Source organism: Aulonocara stuartgranti (assembly GCF_965226115.1).
Source record: "Aulonocara stuartgranti genome assembly, chromosome: 6".
Lineage (NCBI taxonomy): Eukaryota > Metazoa > Chordata > Actinopteri > Cichliformes > Cichlidae > Aulonocara > Aulonocara stuartgranti.
Window position 1 is genome coordinate 11,117,849 of NC_138944.1, and position 18,966 is coordinate 11,136,814.

At 37.9% G+C, this 18,966-nt stretch overlaps 1 protein-coding gene across 1 annotated transcript in view; it reads left to right on the forward strand.

Annotated features, from left to right (window-relative positions):
- The window catches only part of LOC309708468 (complement C3-like), a gene marked incomplete at both ends in the record, with an annotated part of 37,718 nt that overhangs the window by 13,672 nt on the left and 5,080 nt on the right, over window positions 1-18,966 (forward strand). The window contains 26 exon segments of the mRNA XM_082536545.1: window positions 713-842; window positions 1,624-1,692; window positions 3,296-3,493; window positions 3,638-3,755; window positions 3,853-3,941; window positions 4,352-4,491; window positions 4,850-5,059; window positions 5,515-5,578; window positions 5,722-5,811; window positions 6,240-6,446; window positions 6,563-6,638; window positions 6,738-6,891; window positions 6,981-7,076; window positions 7,326-7,476; window positions 8,320-8,405; window positions 9,347-9,424; window positions 9,541-9,696; window positions 12,458-12,520; window positions 14,920-15,001; window positions 15,094-15,142; window positions 15,240-15,327; window positions 15,422-15,511; window positions 15,840-15,942; window positions 16,265-16,357; window positions 17,745-17,837; window positions 17,913-17,996. Coding sequence (XP_082392671.1) covers window positions 713-842; window positions 1,624-1,692; window positions 3,296-3,493; window positions 3,638-3,755; window positions 3,853-3,941; window positions 4,352-4,491; window positions 4,850-5,059; window positions 5,515-5,578; window positions 5,722-5,811; window positions 6,240-6,446; window positions 6,563-6,638; window positions 6,738-6,891; window positions 6,981-7,076; window positions 7,326-7,476; window positions 8,320-8,405; window positions 9,347-9,424; window positions 9,541-9,696; window positions 12,458-12,520; window positions 14,920-15,001; window positions 15,094-15,142; window positions 15,240-15,327; window positions 15,422-15,511; window positions 15,840-15,942; window positions 16,265-16,357; window positions 17,745-17,837; window positions 17,913-17,996 — 2,857 coding nt within the window.

Genomic DNA, 18,966 nt, shown 5'->3' on the forward strand with positions numbered 1-18,966 from the left:
GATGTGTACATCTTAATCACTGAAAGAGTGGCCACTTTACAGCAGATGTAAATAGAGTGCGTAGCCGAGTAAGTACTTCTGTGTTCACACCTACGGGCCCGTGACCAGTCTTTCAGTGATGAGGATGTACACATCCTGGACAGGGAGGAACACTGGCTTGAACAGGAAATCAAGGAGGCCATAGTACGTGAAAAAGAGAAGGCCATCTCTGAATCGAGGAGGGGGCCTAAGGGTTAATCTTTGTTGTGATTCCAGACATTCTCCAACTCTCTGTGAATGGTACTCATGGTCATTGATCAATGGTCTTTGATCAGTGGTTGTTGATAATGGTCGCAACAATTTGCATATCAAATAATAACACAAACCTGACCTCACAACCCATGGTGCTAGTTTCAGTCATTATACAAATGTACTCTGTATAAGGTTGGGGAAAGCTGCAGTCAGCTGATACTGGAAAAGTCACTTGGATGAGTGACAAAACATTTCTCCTACTGAAAATGCGAGGTCGAGATAAACAGAATCAACTTTTCTGAGTTTTTTATGAAATGTTTTATTGGTTCAAAGTTTAGAGACATGCATTTTTTTATGTTACCGATGTTGTCTATGGAAATGGTAGTCTCATAAAATAAATTCCTAACCCTAACTTATAACGTCTACTTTTACTATCTAAAAGACTCGCATGGTTCATTTGATTTGCTTCCACTCTGCGCAGATTTGGGAAATAATAGCGGCGTATGACACAGGCTGCACACCAGGTGGAGGAAAGGACAGCATGAATGTTTTCTATGATGCTGGACTGTTGTTTGTGGCCAGCACTACTTCTGGAACACCACATAGAACAGGTTACCCTACTTTACTCATCACACTGACTTTGTCAAAGTAGTGTAACAGTGACTAACTGAGAGCCACACAAACTGATTTCATTTTCTCCTACAAATGGTAAATGTCCTTGTATAAAACAAGGAAACCAATAATGGTCCTTTTTAGGTTGCTGCTGGCCATGCTAGTCCACTACCTCTTTATTTTCTCTTGCTTGTAGCTCATACTAAAAAAAATGACTATATAGAAACAGTACAATGAAGGGACATAGTTAGCTTCTGTTGGTGCTCCCTGCCTTGTCAAAATTTGTTCATTTACTACTGTAGAAATATACCTTCTTCTCAAAGCATTAGAAGAAGCATCTCCCAAAAAGTGAAGGCTTACTTTCAAAATCGACTTAGAAAGAATAATTTGATTGTCTTAAAGCGTTAACTATAACCTTTAAGTTCCTATTTCTGTGTTTTAGTGGCTTCTAACATAAACTATTAGGAGAAAATAAAGAATATGATATAATCTCTTATTTTTGGAATTTGGGTGTTTTCAGTCTCTAGCCATGCAGTCTGCCTTATCAAACATTTATGAAAGAACAGGTGCATCTAAAGAGCTCACTGAATTTGCCACTGCTGTAACAAGTCAGTTTGTTAAATTTCTTCCTTAATAGATATCCCATAATCAGCTGCAAGTAGTGTTATATGAAAGTGAAAATAAGCTATTTCGAGCGCCTATGTTTTGAATGTGTTTTAAACTGTAACTGATGTCTTAGGATTGCAAAAGGGAGTGCTTTTTTCTGTTTTCAAAACTCAGATTTGAAGTGTCCTGCCACCAGCAGAAGGAAACGATCTACCACTTTGATTGACCTCAGAACCAGCTTGAGTGAGTATCCTAAACTGCCAAAGATAGACATTGCTATTTCTATTCTGTCTTTGACAGAATGAACTGTCTATCCCACTTACTTTACTGGTTTCTTTAAGCTTGCTGCTTTGCTGAAACCACTTCCTAGAAGCATGTTGTTGTGATGAGAACCTTTGTGCTGATTGACCGCATGCAGGAAAGTGTCATGGTGGTTTATATTTGAATGCAAAGTTCACAGACAGTTGGCAGGTAAAAACAAAGTGCACAGTTATTAGAAGAAAAACAAGGAAAAAGTTGCACAGTTTCAGAAAACAGAGGTCATTGTGTTTTGTTCCTGTGACGATTACTACTTTGGCCCCTTAGAAATGTATAAAAAAAACTATTTGCGGGGAACCTAGGAGTGATTTTTGACAGTAATCTAATGTTTGATAAACAGATTAATGCTACAATCAGGACCAGTTTATTTCATCTTCGGCTACTTGCAAAAGTGAAGCCATGTCTCTGTTTTAGAGACTTTGAGAGGGCTATTGCCTTCATTTCATCTCGCCTTGACTTTTGTAATAGTCATTACTCTGGTCAGTGTGTCATCAGTTAGCCTACTGCAGCTGGTCCAAAATGCTGCAGCACGGTTATTAACTGGCACATGTAAGCCAGCCCTGCCTGCCAGTTCACATTGATTTTAAGATTTTATTATTTGTATTTAAGGCGTTGCATGGGTTAGCACCCTCATAGCTTTCTGATCTTTCAAATTGGTACACTCCTGCAAGATCACTGAGGTCTGTGGGTCAAATGCTCCTAGCTGTCACGAGGTCCAGATTAAAGCACACAGAAGATGGGGCCTTTGCTGTAACTGCTCCTAAATTGTGGAACAAACTGCCCCCCCCCCCCCCCCCCCCCCCCCCCAACATTGGACACTTTCAAAGCCTGTCTGAAAACTCAATTTTATTCCTAAGCTTTTATATCAGAATGAGTTTGTATGACTTTTATTTATCTTACTTCCTACTCAAATCTTCTTATTTTCTTAACTTTTGTCATGTCTTCCTATGTTTTTATCTTGGTCAACAGTTGTTTTCTTAAATGTGCTTTATAAATAAATTTGACTTGACTTGACTTGACTAGACTTCATGCATTTGTGGCATCATCTATCTATGAGAGCTATTGTTTCTTGACTTTGCTCTGGTTCACTCCTGCATATCTACATCAAATATTTGTCTTGTGAAAAAAATTCTTTAAACAAGTTTATACTGGTTTAACTCATTTCCAGTAAGAGTCTCATGATAACTGTGACCAGTGATTATAACAAAAATGAAATATCAGACAGAAAATAAATAATCAGACTATATTCACCCATTTGCACACACTCTACATAAACTTAGCACTGTGCACTCCACCACACTTTTCCATCAAGCAAAGCACATTCAAGCTTTTCACCATTACTCAAAGTCTCCTTTTGTGAACTGGAAAATAAAACCACAGACCACTGTTACAGTCACTTTATTTGTTAAATTGTCATGTTAAAATATTTACAGACATAAATGTCAGCGTCCCTTTGTACATGATCATTCTTAATGAACTTTAAACTCTGTAATCTAAAGGTTTTTCTCTGTGGTTTCCTTTTTTTCAGTATCTAAATATCAGGACAAAGAACAAATTGAGTGCTGTTTAGATGGCATGAAGGATGTTCCTGTTCCATACATTTGTGAGAGGCGACGCGACTATATTGTGGGTGGTCCAGGCTGTGCAGAGGCTTTCCTTCACTGCTGCAAGGAGATGGAAAAAGTGCATGTTGACAGGAAAGTGGAAGCCCTCAAACTGGCTCGCAGTAAGAGATGGGGACTGGGGATGGGAAAACTCTTTTTGGGTAGATCACGTATATTAGTTTATATATTTAGTTGTATGCTAGTTTTTAAAAACTCATTCTCATCATATAAAAAGTATAAGAGTACTTTTTGATCACATCTTTTAGATGAGCTTGATGATGATTACATAGACAGCTATGACATCTCTGTTCGGACGAGCTTCCCCGAAAGCTGGCTTTGGATTAACTTCACACTACCATATTGCACTCAAAACATCAAAAACTGGTAAGTACAGCCAATAAAAAAGCAATGCACAAAAACTCGTTCCACTTCTCTAAGGAATTTTTTTGCCACTGAAACTGATGGGACTTTTCTATTTCAGCCGTACAACATATGAGAAAAATGATATACCTTTACCTGACTCAATTACAGCCTGGCACTTTACTGGCATTAGTATGTCAAGGACTCATGGTGAGAATTGTTTCTGTGCACAAATTTTTCTTTTTTATATGTACAATTCCTGTTTCGAAATTGTTACACCAACCTTAGCTTTTAAAAAAAAAATATTGATCTATCAGTTCAACAGAAAGCTGAAACTATATGTAAACATTTTTATACAATATGTACATTTGGCCAAAGAAAGATGAAAAAATTTGGTTTGGTGTCAAGCGTATCACGCACAGCTCACAACTCACAACATAAAACTGAAGAGTTAAAGTATTCAGTTGGCTGAAGTTGTTACAGTTGCTGCCTAAAGTGAAGAAGTACAACTCGTGTTATTTTTTTTAGATTTAGCATAAATTGTATTTTATATTTCCACTCACAAATGTCTCGCGCTTTCTTTTGCTTTTGTTTTATGTTTATTTGTCTCTCATTTGAAGGTATCTGTGTGAATGATGATTTAGAGATCTTAGTACAGAAGAGATTCTTCATTGATCTCAGACTGCCATACTCTGCAGTCCGTGGAGAGCAGCTGGAAATTAAAGCAATTCTCCACAACTATGAAGAAGAGCTTATCAGAGTGAGTCTGTGCTATTAAACCCCAATGTGCAGAATTAGTTAGAACTGCTGGAAATACCATGCCAAGATGCCAAGAGGACTGATGAAACTGATGTTTAAAAAATATGATTTAGTGTCAAGGGTAACAGGTAGGTTTCTGCAAAATCTCTCCTAATGGAATGAAGATTATTAAAACATGTCAACCAGCATCTTTTAATCTCTACACTTAAAATTTGAATGATGGTGGTGGGCCAACTATATGTTATCATATGGGACTTTCGCAGTCATGGAATTATTCAGTGATCCCATATTCAAAGCAAAGTATCTGCATTGTCGTGGCTTTTAAAAAAAATCTACTGTCCATCTTTACCCATTTCAAGGTGCGTGTGGATCTGAAAGAAGAAACCAACTTGTGCAGTGCAGCTCATAAGCGCGGGAAGTATCGTCAGGAGGTCACTGTTGGGAGTGGAACAACACGGGCTGTAGCATTTACCATTATCCCCATGAAGGAAGGACTTTTTCCTATTGAGATTAAAGCAGCTGTTAGAGATGGTGGCAGTGATGGTATCAGGAAGATGCTGCGGGTAGTGGTAAGAAAGATTTGTTGCAGCACTCGATATATCATATGAGAATGGTTTGAACCTCTCATTTCTGTCTCAGACCACTAATTGTCTCCAATACACCTTCTGTTGACACTCAAGGGCAGTTACAACAAATTAAATTAGCATGAGTAACATAACCAAGAAAATATTTAAAAACATTTCAACATGCATTGATGCCTGCTCAAACATCCAGGTAAGGAAAGCCACCCAAATTGATTCTTTTTATCTGGACGTAAATATATACTGTTTATAAGGTTGGGGAAACCTGCAATCAGCTGAGACTGAAGAAATTACTTGGAAGAGTGACGAAACATTTCTCCCACTGAAAACGCAAGATCAAGATGAACAGAATCAATTCTTTGTGATTTTAACAGGCAATTATCTGTATTAGCAATTTACTCAGACAGTGTTTACTCCTTATCTTAAAACTACTGTTTTTTCAGCCTCCAGGTGTACTGACGTATAATACAAAAACTCTACTATTAGACCCTGCTAGGAAAGGAAGAGGTAACTTTACTGTTTAAATAGTTGCAATGTGCGAAATATATATAACTTATATTTAACAAAATATATTTATTCATTATTTATTTGTTTATTTTATATACAATCATTTCAGAATCCACTAACTTCTTATCTGTCTCTTCGATTAGATGGCAAACAAGTGGAAATCATCAAGAGTGCCATTCCTGAAACAGATATGGTTCCAGATACAGCTGCAAGAACACAAATCTTTCTAAGTGGTAAGACCAAGAACCTTATTTTCCCAAAGCTAACACTTCTTCCATAAAGTATACACAAGAAAATCATATGCCAAAAGATTTTGAATAAACAGTGCTAGCTACCCGACAATGACCATTACATCTATGCCACAGCGTGCGCCTATCTGAGTTCGCACTGAAAATATTGAAACAGTTAAAGATTGGTTTATTAAAAAACACATGCAAGTCCATTGCAAACTAATATTACTCATAATTCAAAAAGTTGTTGTGACTGTAAAAAAAACCAAAAAACCTGAAAGCAGATTTGGAATCATCCTCAAAAACTGGTTTAGAAAAGTGTGTTGTGGTTTCTGATGATTACAAAAAGATTTTTTTTTGTTGACCTTTGTAATCAATAGATTAGCCCCATTTCCAACTCAGTAACTGTGGGTTTTCTTATGTCTATACAGGAAGAGAGCAAATGAGCACACTATTGGAGAACGCCATTAGTGGTAAATCTATGGGGACTCTAATCAAACAGCCCGGTGGCTGCGGAGAACAGAACATGGCTAGCATGACCTTGCCTGTTATTGCAACCATGTATTTGGACAAAACAAATCAGTGGGAGTTTGTGGGCTTTGAAAAGCGTAACGAAGCTCTTCAACACATAACAACAGGTAGCTTAACACACAGAGGCATGCAGACAAGCTCTCCAAAATGGTATCAAATCAGCAAATTTCAGTCAAGTGTTGACTGGTAATTAATGAAATGTTTTGCCTTTGGTTTTGTCCAGGTTATACAACTGAACTTACTTATCGAAAGCAAGATGGCTCTTTTGCAGTCTTCCCCTACAAAGATGGCAGCACCTGGTGAGTCAGCAAAACTCCAAAATGATTGTTAGATAATGGATGTATTGTTTTAGGGAAAAATAAATAATCCAGAGGTGCTCATGTTCTCTCTTCTGTAAGGTTGACTGCCTACGTTGCCAAGGTTTTTGCAATGGCTTATTACCTGATCAGAGTGGATGTGCTCTGTGATGCCATCAAGTTTCTCATCCTGAACACGCAGCAACCTGATGGCATGTTTAAAGAAGTTGGATATGTGTACAGTCAATCGATGCGTGTGAGTTTCCTAATTTTAATAAAAATAATTTATTAAATTTGGTTGTATACAAAAATGAAATGTTTACCTTTGTATATGTGTATGTGTAGAGCGATCTGTTAGGAACAGATTCAGATGCCTCCATGACAGCCTTCTGCCTGATTGCTATGCAGGAGTCTCGAGAAATTTGCAGGTCCTCTGTTAATGTGAGTATATACCTACATGCACTGTACATCCACTAGATAAAAAGAAATACATAGTGTAGATAAAAAATTTGACTGTTCTATATAATTTACAAATAAATTGGAGAACAGCAGCCCACTGGCATTAGGAAAGTTACATCAAAGACCATATACTATATCTGGATGTTATATTTGCATCTATGTCTCATTGATTTATCTTATCTTCTGCATTTATCTTATATATTTCATTTGGTGTCTGTGCTTCATGTGCAGAGTTTACAAAACAGTATTAATAAAGCAGTGGCCTACCTGGAGAAGCGTCTACCCAGCCTCATTAACCCTTATTCTGTTGCAATGACATCATATGCCCTGGCTAATGAAAACAAACTGAACAAGGAGATCCTCTTCAAGTTCATCAGTTCAGGTGGTTTCACACAGTTGTCCTAAACATAAGATTAAATTAGTGTATTTATGTTTTAGTGATCCAGATATGTTTGAGGACGACTTTCATCCCAAACAAGGTATACCACTTTGATCAAAAAGTTCCAAATTCCGCAGATAAAAATCAAAAACCTTGATTTTAATTAAAAAAAATATCCTTACCAAAGATATTTAGAAGTACACGGGTACTTCTGCACTGCCCTGAACATGGCTCTATTTTAACAGATAGTGACCATATTCACAGTATAAAAACCTGTGAATGTGGGCAAAAAATGCTAATTATGACTGAGCTCATCTGAGGTGTCAACTATGAGATCATCCCTCAGATGAGGGATGAGTATGACTCTTGAATAAGTTTGAGATAGAGCTGATATTTACTCTCTGTTTAAGTTTGAGGTCTGTGTAAAAATTGCAAGTGCAAGCAATCTTTGGTTTACAAAGATTATCAATTTTTATTTTATTTATTCTTATTATATATATATATATATGGCATTATGTAGCGACAGAACAGTTGATTCATACTCATATCAAAGGGAATTCTCAGCTCTCACTTGCCTATTTGTTAAATGAAAATGCCTCGTGGTCAATTCCATCTACTAGTTAAAATCAAACAACTGAAAACAGACGCTCTTGGGAGACAGAAAAATAGATACAGCAGATACAGCTCTCAAAAATGAGAGAAATGTGGAATCCTTCTACTTAGTGCCTTTGTGTGCTTAAAGATTTTGTTAACACAACAACAACTAACAATAATAATAGTAATAATAAAACGAAATATATGTATTTGTAAAACTTTTTTGTAATTGTATGTATGGATCCTCCACAGACAGAACCCACTGGAACGTACGTGGTGAACGTTATTACACACTGGAGGCCACAGCTTATGCTCTGCTCGCACTTATCAAGGCTGAGGTGAGCAAATCCCACTTACACTGAAAATACAACAGAGGTGTAATTCAACTCAAACCCCTCAAAACAAACTGGGAAAATTACATAAACAAGTAAAGTTGATAAAAGCCAATACTAATTTTAGCTAACATGTAACACTTTTCAGTCTTGAAAGGCTTAAATGACTTTGTGATTTATTTGTTTTTTTACGTTGTCTTAAACAATAGTTGGCTTAGTTTTTCTGAAGGTCTATCAAAATTGTTTTTTTAAATTTAGTTTAGCTTTTTTATTCACCTAGGTTAATAATCAGCATGTAATAGACTCATAGTAACAATGCTACATGCTTTAGCTAAAAATAAATAAATAAATAATAAAATGATTAAAAATAAATAAATAAAGATAAAATTGGCTGTTACTGTTGGCTACAAAAGTGGGGCCCATCTGATGCAAACTGAAATTTCTTCAATATTTGGGATTTCTTCATTGATTGAGTTTTTATTGGGGGGGGGTTTAAATTTTCTGACTAACAATGGCACAAGATGAAAAGTCAGCAGAGAGACTAAATATAGTCCTTTTATCAGGGACTAGAATTTGTTGTTCCGGAGCCGCATGAGTGAGGGATGATTGTTTGGGTTAGTGCGGACAACTGCACCAATTTCACAGTTGTTCTTAATGTCCATCACTGGTCACCAGGTCTATCTATTTATGTGCTATCGATTTATTTATGTTCCCAGAAAATTGAAGCCTCTTCTATCATAGTGTGTTGATGACATCAGCCTCATGTATATGTGGTTTTAGTCCCAGTGCCTTCAGTTCTCCTTGCATTCTGCATGTACAACTGCTCTTCTATTATTAAACATGGCCATGAATTCTACTGTTTGTTTATTTAATGATTCAGACAAACATTTTTTCCATGACTGCGGGATATGTCTTCTGACTTAGTTGCTTATGTTCCTTTATTAAAGGCCTATGAGGAAGCCACACCTATTGTGAGATGGCTTGGCAAGTACCAACAGGGAGAAGGAGGTTATGGGTCAACTCAGGTAAAACAAAAGTCCCTCTGACAGTTTATTATGTGTCTGTGTAGCAAAACCTTACCGATTTTTTTTTTTTTTGTCAGTATAGAAAGACTCAGTCTAATGCGTATATTCTTCTTCAGGCTACCATAATGGTGTACCAGGCAAGTTCAGAGTACTGGATCAATGCTAAAGAACCAGAGTATAATGTGGATGTAGACATCCTGCTACCCGGCAGAACAATGACTGACAAGTGCAGCTTCAGCAAGGCAAATCGTTTTACCACAAGAACATCAAAGGTGAGCCGAGCATCTTGTTCAAACAAGTAAGTGTGGTGGTGAGTTTGGGATTTGGGAATGGGGAAGAGAAAACTTCAGCTCTCGTTTCACCAAAAGAATTATTGGAGAAAAATGAAATTGAGGTTAAATGGGACATGAAGCAAAAACTAGTCCTGAACTTGCATGAGCCAGTTAGAGGTAACAACAATTTGGCAGCGAGTGAAGGTACAAGCCCTGCATGTTGATACTGGAACCAGGGTTGAGAGCTGAAGCCCAGAAAAATCCAAAGTGCCACTGGAAGGTGGGTCCAGTAAGAACACTTGACTCATATTTCCAGCTTAGAAAACAGAGAAAGAAGGAAAATCCAGACTGCACAGATCATGACAGTACAGCCTACAAAGACAATGTTACTAATCTTAGCCAGTTTGCTGCAGTAACTTCAGTTAGTTTAATATCTGTTAGTTGGAGCTGAGCTTAGTGTCCCTATCACTCATGTTGAGCCGTTTTTGCATCAATGAAACCAAATGTATAGCTAAACTTCAGGCTTATCTTTAATTCATAATCATTTACTTATACATTTATTTATTTACTTTTACAGACCTATCAACCTGAGTGTTTAGCTGTAAGTTTTAGATGTTATTGGTGTTTTTCCACAACCCATCCCACTCTGTATCCCACACACTGAAGTCCCTCTGCCAGTGGAAAGCCAAAGTTTTTAGTGGGCAGTTAGCTTTTAGTGTGCAATGTTTATCAAATCAACCTGCTAGGAGGATCGTTGGGAACAAGAATTTTCATAAATAAAATAAAATACAAATAAAATACAAACATTTATAAAATTGTGATTTTCATTGAAAAATTAATTTAAAAAAGATTAAAAAGAAGAAAGGATAACGTGGCATAACATGATTATGTTTATATATATATTAGGGGTGCAACGATACACAAAATTCACGGTTCGGTTCGGTTCGATACTTTGGTGTCACGGTTCGATATTTTTTCGATACAAAAAAATGTTCATGCATTTTTAATTTGTCATTTATTAAAATTATAAATATATATTTTAACTCAAAAGTACAGTTTTTAAATTTAACCCTAACCCTTGTGCGTGTTTTTTATTTTGACAGCGAATGCGCGCCTGCGGACCACTTATGTGCAGCCCTGGTTATTTAGCTCATCATATCGCAGCCACAGAAATTCTTTTGTCCATGAAACCATAAAGCTGCACTTTCTTTTTGCCTTATAGTCTGATTTGTCATAACTTCTCCGTTTTGTGGTAAGCTTTTCTTTGGCTGTCACTTCTTCACCCTGACCTGTCTTATTTGGCTCAGCAGAACTGAAATGCTTTTACACGCTCACTCACATAAGCTCAGCGATTCTCTGCGCGATCAACCTCTCACATGTGTAAGCTGCGGGAGATTTCACTTGTCATGTTTGCATAGTAAGCTAACGATTAATAAGACGATGTCAGAGGAATTGGTGCACAAATTATCATCACTCACAGATCAGTGCTGTCGCTCTCTATACACAGTTCGCACGATTGCAAAGTGAAAGCAAAAAAACAAGCGCAAATTCAAACGCGACTTCAATATGTCACATATTGACAGTGGCTCACCGATGCCAATGACATAATTACCCAGCTACATTTCTGAAAGAATGCAAAAGCATTGACATATATTTTTCCTACAATAGCCCGACGGGCAGGGAAGAGAAAGATTTTGGTAGCCCGACTGAAAAAAATCGCTAGCTCCAGGACGTCGGGCTAGCGATATTGCGAGCCCTGTATCTGATTGAGGAATCACTCATCTTTGGAAAAGAGAGTTTATTACAGAGAAATGGCTCTTTCCAAAATAAAAGCTATACTATCCGCTTCTTCTGGGCTATATTCTCAGCAGCATAAGGAGAATCATGTGCTAACAGCTGTCTAAATGACTCGGCTAAAGTTAGTAGCATGCTTGCTTTTTTTTGTCTGCTTCCACTTGTCTTTGCACTACGATGATGTCGGCGTAAATGTGCAGTCATATTCGTTGTGTTCCCACTAGTGCTTTCAGGTTAATCTCGTTGAAATGACCTTAACGCCACAACACGGCAAATCTCCGTTAACGAGCTACCGCCGATCACTCCGTGCATGGGGCTAGACGGCCAACACGTTAACGAGCTAACTGCGCTAACACACTAGTTCACACCAATGTAATTGAGCATTGCATGGCACATCCAACATACTGTTTTACTTTAGTCCATGACTCGCTTACCTTCAGGGTCATACGTCACATGAAAACCAAAATAATTCCAAACGCCAGATCTGAATGAGGTTCAATTTGCCTGTTGCAAGTAGAGCTTAACTTCTGTCTCGCTAGCTTGCCCTGCGCTCTTCCTTCTGACTATGCTGTCTGTGTTGAGCGCTCAGTGGATCTGCGCTCGACAGTGCAGCCTAGGCGGAGTAGTCGAACACAGATTCACTGAGCGCTCAACACAGACAGCATTGTCAGAAGGAAAATTGATAAAAGAAATTACAAATGTTGTATTGTTCGATACATATGCGTACCGAACCGAAAGCACTGTATCGAACGGTTCAATATCGATACGAATATCGTTGCACCCCTAATATATATATATATATATATATATATATATATATATATATATGTGCTGCATACATATATATATATATATATATGTATATATATATATATATATATATATATATATATATATATATATATATATATATATAAATTTTTTTCTCAATATTTCTAATCATTTTTTATATTTTGAATCTCAATAGTTCCCTGCTATAAACAAGGATATACAAGTGAATGCCACAGGAAATGGAGAAGCAGTTTTAAAGGTAAATATGGCACTCATTCATGTAATTACATGTGCTGCATACATTTGTAACAGCTTTGTAGACGTTTAGCTTTAGTATTACGATTTACAATTTAAAAAGGGGTCCTTGTTAAAAGAAATGTTTAGTTTGTTTGTTTTTTAATAAATGCACATCTAAAGAAAGGTAAACTCATTTTTAGTTTAAAATTAAGAATTCAGGGTTGTTGGGTAGGTAAGGTTCATTAGTAAACATTAGCTCTTGCTCTTTATTGACTCTACTTATTACCAACTACAGTTTGCTAAAAATGTATCTTTGAATGAGAAAAATGCTGAACACTTGAAATATTATAAGATAAGATAAGATAACCTTTATTAGTCCCACACGTGGGAAATTTGTTTTGTCACAGCAGGAAGTGGACAGTGCAAAAGTTATGAAGCAAAAATTAGAATACAATAAGAATAAATACAGTACACAACTGTGCAGAATAGAATAAAATTAAATAAAATACTATATACAGTAGAATAAAATAGAATAAAACATACAATAGGATAAAAATAGAATACAAATGCTATATACAACTGAGTAAAAATACAACGATGCCAGAAAAGAGTATTGCACTTAGTGTTATTGCACATGTGTCGATGTGTGTGTTTGATCAGTTAAAGTCTTTGTTGTGAAGTCTGACAGCAGTGGGGAGGAAAGACCTGCGAAATCTCTCCATCCCACACTGTGGGTGCCGCAGCCACTGAAGGAGCTGCTCAGTGCTGTCAAAGTCTCCTGCATGGGGTGGGAGATGTTGTCCAACAGGAATGACAGCTTGGTCGACATTCTCCTGTCACTCACCACCTCCACTGGGTCCAGAGGGCATCCTAGAACAGAGCTGGCCCTTCTGATCAGCCTGTTCAGTCTCTTTCTGTCCCCGGTAGACATGCTGCCACCCCAGCAGACCACACCGTAAAAGATGGCTGAGGTCACCACAGAGTCATAGGTCTTCAGGAGTGGGCCCTTCACTCCAAACAACCTGAGTCTCCGCAGCAGGTACAGCCTGCTCTGCCCTTTCCTGTAGAGGGCGTCTGAGTTATGAGTCCAGTCCAGTTTGTTGTTCAGATGAACACCAAGGTACCTGTAGCTGTCCACAGCCTCAATGTCCATACCTTGGATGTTCAGTGGTTGCAGTGGAGAATGCTTGTGCCTGCGGAAGTCTACCACCAGTTCCTTGGTTTTACTAGTGTTGATCTGGAGGTAGTTCAGCTGGCACCAGTCCACAAAGTCCTGGGTCAGTCCTCTGTACTCCTTGCCGTCCCCATCAGTGATGAGGCCGACTATTGCAGAGTCATCAGAGAACTTCTGCGGAAGCACTGGGTGGAGTTGTGGGAGAAGTCTGCATTGTAGATGGTGAAGAGGAACGGAGCCAGAACCGTTCCCTGTGCGGCCCCCTGTACTGCAGACGACCCTGTCCGACACACAGCTCTGAGTCCTCACATACTGTGGTCAGTCGGTGAGGTAGTCCAAAATCCAGGTAGTGAGGTGATGGTCCACTCCTTAGTTCTCCAGCTTGTCCTTCAGGACCGTGGGAAGAATGGTGTTGAAGGCACTGGAGAAATCAAAGAACACGATTCTCACAGTGCTCCCAGCGGTCTCCAGGTGAGCAAGGGAACGATGTAGGAGGTGAATGACGGCATCATCCGCTCCAGTGCCAGGCTGGTAGGCAAACTGAAGTGGGTCCAATGATTAGCTCACCAAGTGCCGAAGCTGAGCCAGGACCAGCCACTCCAGGGTCTTCATCAGGTGGGATGTCAGAGCCACCGGCCTGTAGCTGTTGAGGTCCTTGGGGCGTGAAGTCTTTGGCACTGGTACAACACAGGAGGTTTTCCAGAGCTGTGGGACTCTCCCCAGCCTCAGGCTCAGGTTGAAGAGGTGCTCCATCACCCCACACAGTTGGTCTGCGCAGGACCTGACGACCCTTGAGCTGATGCCATCTGGGCCCACTGCCTTCTTGGCTTTAATCCTCCTCAGTTCCCTCCTAACCTGGGTGGTTGAGAAAGACAGGCTGGATCCTTGTGTTGAGTGTGTATTGGATGCTGTTGTTGGGGGTGGGGAGGAGTGAGCAGGGTGAATAGAGGAGGTGTGAAGTGTCTGAGGTGTCAGAGGTGGAACAGCAGCAGTGGGGGTGGGTGAGTCTGCAGCCGATGTTGAAGACTGCCTCATGGATGAATCAAATCTGTTGAAGAAATGATTCAGTTCATTTGCCATCAAAAGAGATGAAGATCAGCGAAACACTTGCTCCTTAAAGTGTTAAAGGATGAAGCTTTCATTCGAAATCTATTTCTACACTCAAGTGAGCTCAGTTTAATAACTTGTTCCTCAAAGCACATTACCACCTCAGTCCAATACAAGTAAGATCTTTCTGCCATTTTCAGATCATGTCGCTGTATTACGCTCTGCCTAAGGTATTAGAGAAGGACTGTGAGTTGTTCAACTTGTCTGTGCAGATTGTCCCAGGTAAATTTCAATGTCCATCTCCCTGTTGTTTTTGGTATATATGGGTGTCTGTCTTTTTTGTATTTTGCTCATCAAATGCATTGCTTTTGCAGAGAAACTAGATGAAGATGAGAAGATATACAAGCTGACAATAGAGGTTTTGTAAGTACTTCCAAATTGGACTGTTCTGAACAGCACATTCAAATAAATTTCTGTGCTTGTGTTTTTGTTTTAACCAATCTATTTTTTGCCTATGCAGGTTTAAAGAGGAGCGCAATGCATCCATGTCAATTATAGATGTTGGTTTGCCAACTGGATTCACATTTAACAAAAATGACTTGGATGCTGTAAGAGCTTAAAAGGACACAAGTATCCAAAGCAAGAATGCACAATAACTTATTATTTGTACTAACCAGTTACTTTTAAATTCTGTGTGTGCAGTTGTCTAAAAGCCACTCCAGGATCATTTCAAGATATGAAAGCAATACGGATCTTTCAGAAAGGGGCTCACTCATCATTTACCTGAATAAGGTAAGATCGTCTGTATGGCTTCTTTCTGAAATTCAGACGACTTATGTTTGTGTTTCTTTTGTGACTGATAAGTTGCCTTTTATTTATATAATCATAGACATACTTCACTACTAAATATGTTCAATATAATAGCTACTTGATATACTTCAAAGAGCTATTGTGTTGATTTCTCCTCAAATTTAGGTAATTTTAATCCCATTTTCTCAAGTATGCCAGTGTTAAAGGGTCATCCCTGCCTAATTACAAAGTCTGCTGTTCAGCATGTGTGTTTCAGTTGTGTTTTGCACTACCTACACATATTTTACCTTTGTGGGACACCTCTCCGCAGATTAGTAGCGTACAGCCAGAGATAATCACTTTCAGGATCCATTCAACTATGGAAGCAAGCTTCTTGCAACCAACTGCAGTGTCCGTCTATGAATACAACAACAGTGAGTCTCTAAAATCAGATATCAATATAACAAATGTCAGTTTCCAAAAACATGATGAGAATTTTATGGTTTTCTTGGTCAACAAAGACTGTAATATATATATATATATATATATATATATATATATATATATATATATATATATGTGTGTGTGTGTGTGTGTGTGTATGTGTACATATATATGGTTATATTATATGGTTATATATATGTACACACACACACACACATATATATAGATATAGATATATAGATATATATATTGGCTGGTGTGACATCCCATGAGTGAAAACAAAGTATTTTTCAACATCTTCTTTTCTTGCAGAGAAACCTTGTGTGAAATTCTATCACCCTGAAAGGAAAAATGCAGAACTATTAAGTCTGTGTAGTGGAAGAAAGGAATGTGTATGTGCAGAAGGTAAAGAACATTACCACACTATCTACTTATATATTTATTCCGTTTGAATTTATTCTATTTGGAACTTAAAGAAACAGTCAGTGACAAAAGACATTAACACTTACCTTGAAAGATGCGACCTTTATTGATGGTTTGTGTGTAGCAGAGCATCACATGCTGCAGACAACAGAATAGTAGCTACTAATTTCTTTTAATCTTTTGTCAATCACAACAAATTGGAGGGCATGTGGACAACCATACAGTCTCACATCCTCCTTTGCTTATAAACTATACAATATTTTATCATAATCAGAGCTTTGAATACTCATATATTTAGAAAGTAGCATGCTTGCATAACAACTTTTGCAGTGTTTAAGAATTAAAGACATTTGTATATCTTATCCCCATTTTAAGAGGCTCAAAAGTAATTAGACAAGTGGATTCTTTCCACGGTTAAGAAAATCTTCTTCACATTATGGCACTCATATCATTGTCTAGTCTACTATCAAAAGATCCCTCTGAGTAAAAACGTATGAAAACCTCTGGTTACACTCAAATTAGACTTTGACAGAAAAGCTCTAAAACAGCCTGGACAGTTCTGAAAAAAAAAAAAACATTGGAAAGATGAAACCAAGCTCATAATTAGAAGCATTCCAGATCATCTCTCAATCATTAACCCAATGTTATGGCATTAGCATGTATGGCTGGCAGTGGATTATGGTCACTAATATTTATTGATACGTGATTATATAACTATTAGGATGAATTCCGAATTGTGCGAGGCTGCACTATCTGTTCTAATTCAGCAAAATTCTTTCAGTGGGGCTGGGTATCCTCACTAATTTTTATAACTGATTCGATTCAGATTCACTAGGTCCCAATTTGGTTTGATCCCTGATTCGATTTGATTCCATTCCATTGTGACTCTTTCAGTCAGAAATATTATACTTCTAATCATTTATCAGTACATATCCATATTTTTATATCAATGTATAAAAACAAAGTTGACACTTGTGGGACTTCAACAGAGGTGTAAGCATCACAGCAGATGCCTTTATGTCAAAGTAACTGAGGATAAAACACAGAAACACATGAAAGGCGTTTTGCCTGGCCTGGCTTTTTATAGCGGATAACATGTCTTGAAAATATAACTTTTATATTTTATAACTTTTAACGACAACAAAAACAATAATAATGATATTAATAACAACAATAATGATATTAATGATAATGATAATATTAATGATACAATTTGTTGGTGCCTTTTACAACACTCATCTTACACAATTACAGTGTTGAAAGAAAATCAACATCTAGGAATAATATGAACAGCTGAACGCATTCACATCTGCTCAGTCATTCGAGTCATCGCTTGTGAATTTACTTTGGACCAATGCTGTATTTCCAGAGAATTGCAGTTTTCAGAGAAAGAATGAAGTCGGCAATGAAGATCGCATTGCAAAGGCCTGTGAAGTTGCAAAGGCTGGCAGTATAGATTTTGGTAAGAGATATTTGTTAATGAAAAAGTGAGAAAACAAGCAAATGGTTTAACGATCTACAACTTGCTTCTTCTCAGTTTACAAAGTGAGAGTGGAAGAGTTGGAACCCTATTGGTCCACTGACTTTTACAGAGTACAAATTCTTGAAGTCATCAAGGAAGGTGGGTGTTAATTTCCTTTTTCTTTAATGACTTTCTATTAAGCTCTGCGGTTCATAGGTAGACATAAAGTTTATTTATACATATGTATATGTATATATATATATATTAGGGGTGCAACGATACACAAAATTCACGGTTCGGTTCGGTTCGATACTTTGGTGTCACGGTTCGATATTTTTTCGATACAAAAAAATGTTCATGCATTTTTAATTTGTCATTTATTAAAATTATAAATATATATTTTAACTCAAAAGTACAGTTTTTAAATTTAACCCTAACCCTTGTGCGTGTTTTTTATTTTGACAGCGAATGCGCACCTGCGGACCACTTATGTGCAGCCCTGGTTATTTAGCTCATCATATCGCAGCCACAGAAATTCTTTTGTCCATGAAACCATAAAGCTGCACTTTCTTTTTGCCTTATAGTCTGATTTGTCATAAGTTCTCCGTTTTGTGGTAAGCTTTTCTTTGGCTGTCACTTCTTCACCCTGACCTGTCTTATTTGGCTCAGCAGAACTGAAATGCTTTTACACGCTCACTCACATAAGCTCAGCGATTCTCTGCGCGATCAACCTCTCACATGTTTAAGCTTGCTGCGGGAGATTTCACTTGTCATGTTTGCATAGTAAGCTAACGATTAATAAGACGATGTCAGAGGAATTGGTGCACAAATTATCATCACTCACAGATCAGTGCTGTCGCTCTCTATACACAGTTCGCACGATTGCAAAGTGAAAGCAAAAAAACAAGCGCAAATTCAAACGCGACTTCAATATGTCACATATTGACAGTGGCTCACCGATGCCAATGACATAATTACCCAGCTACATTTCTGAAAGAATGCAAAAGCATTGACATATATTTTTCCTACAATAGCCCGACGGGCAGGGAAGAGAAAGATTTTGGTAGCCCGACTGAAAAAAATCGCTAGCTCCAGGACGTCGGGCTAGCGATATTGCGAGCCCTGTATC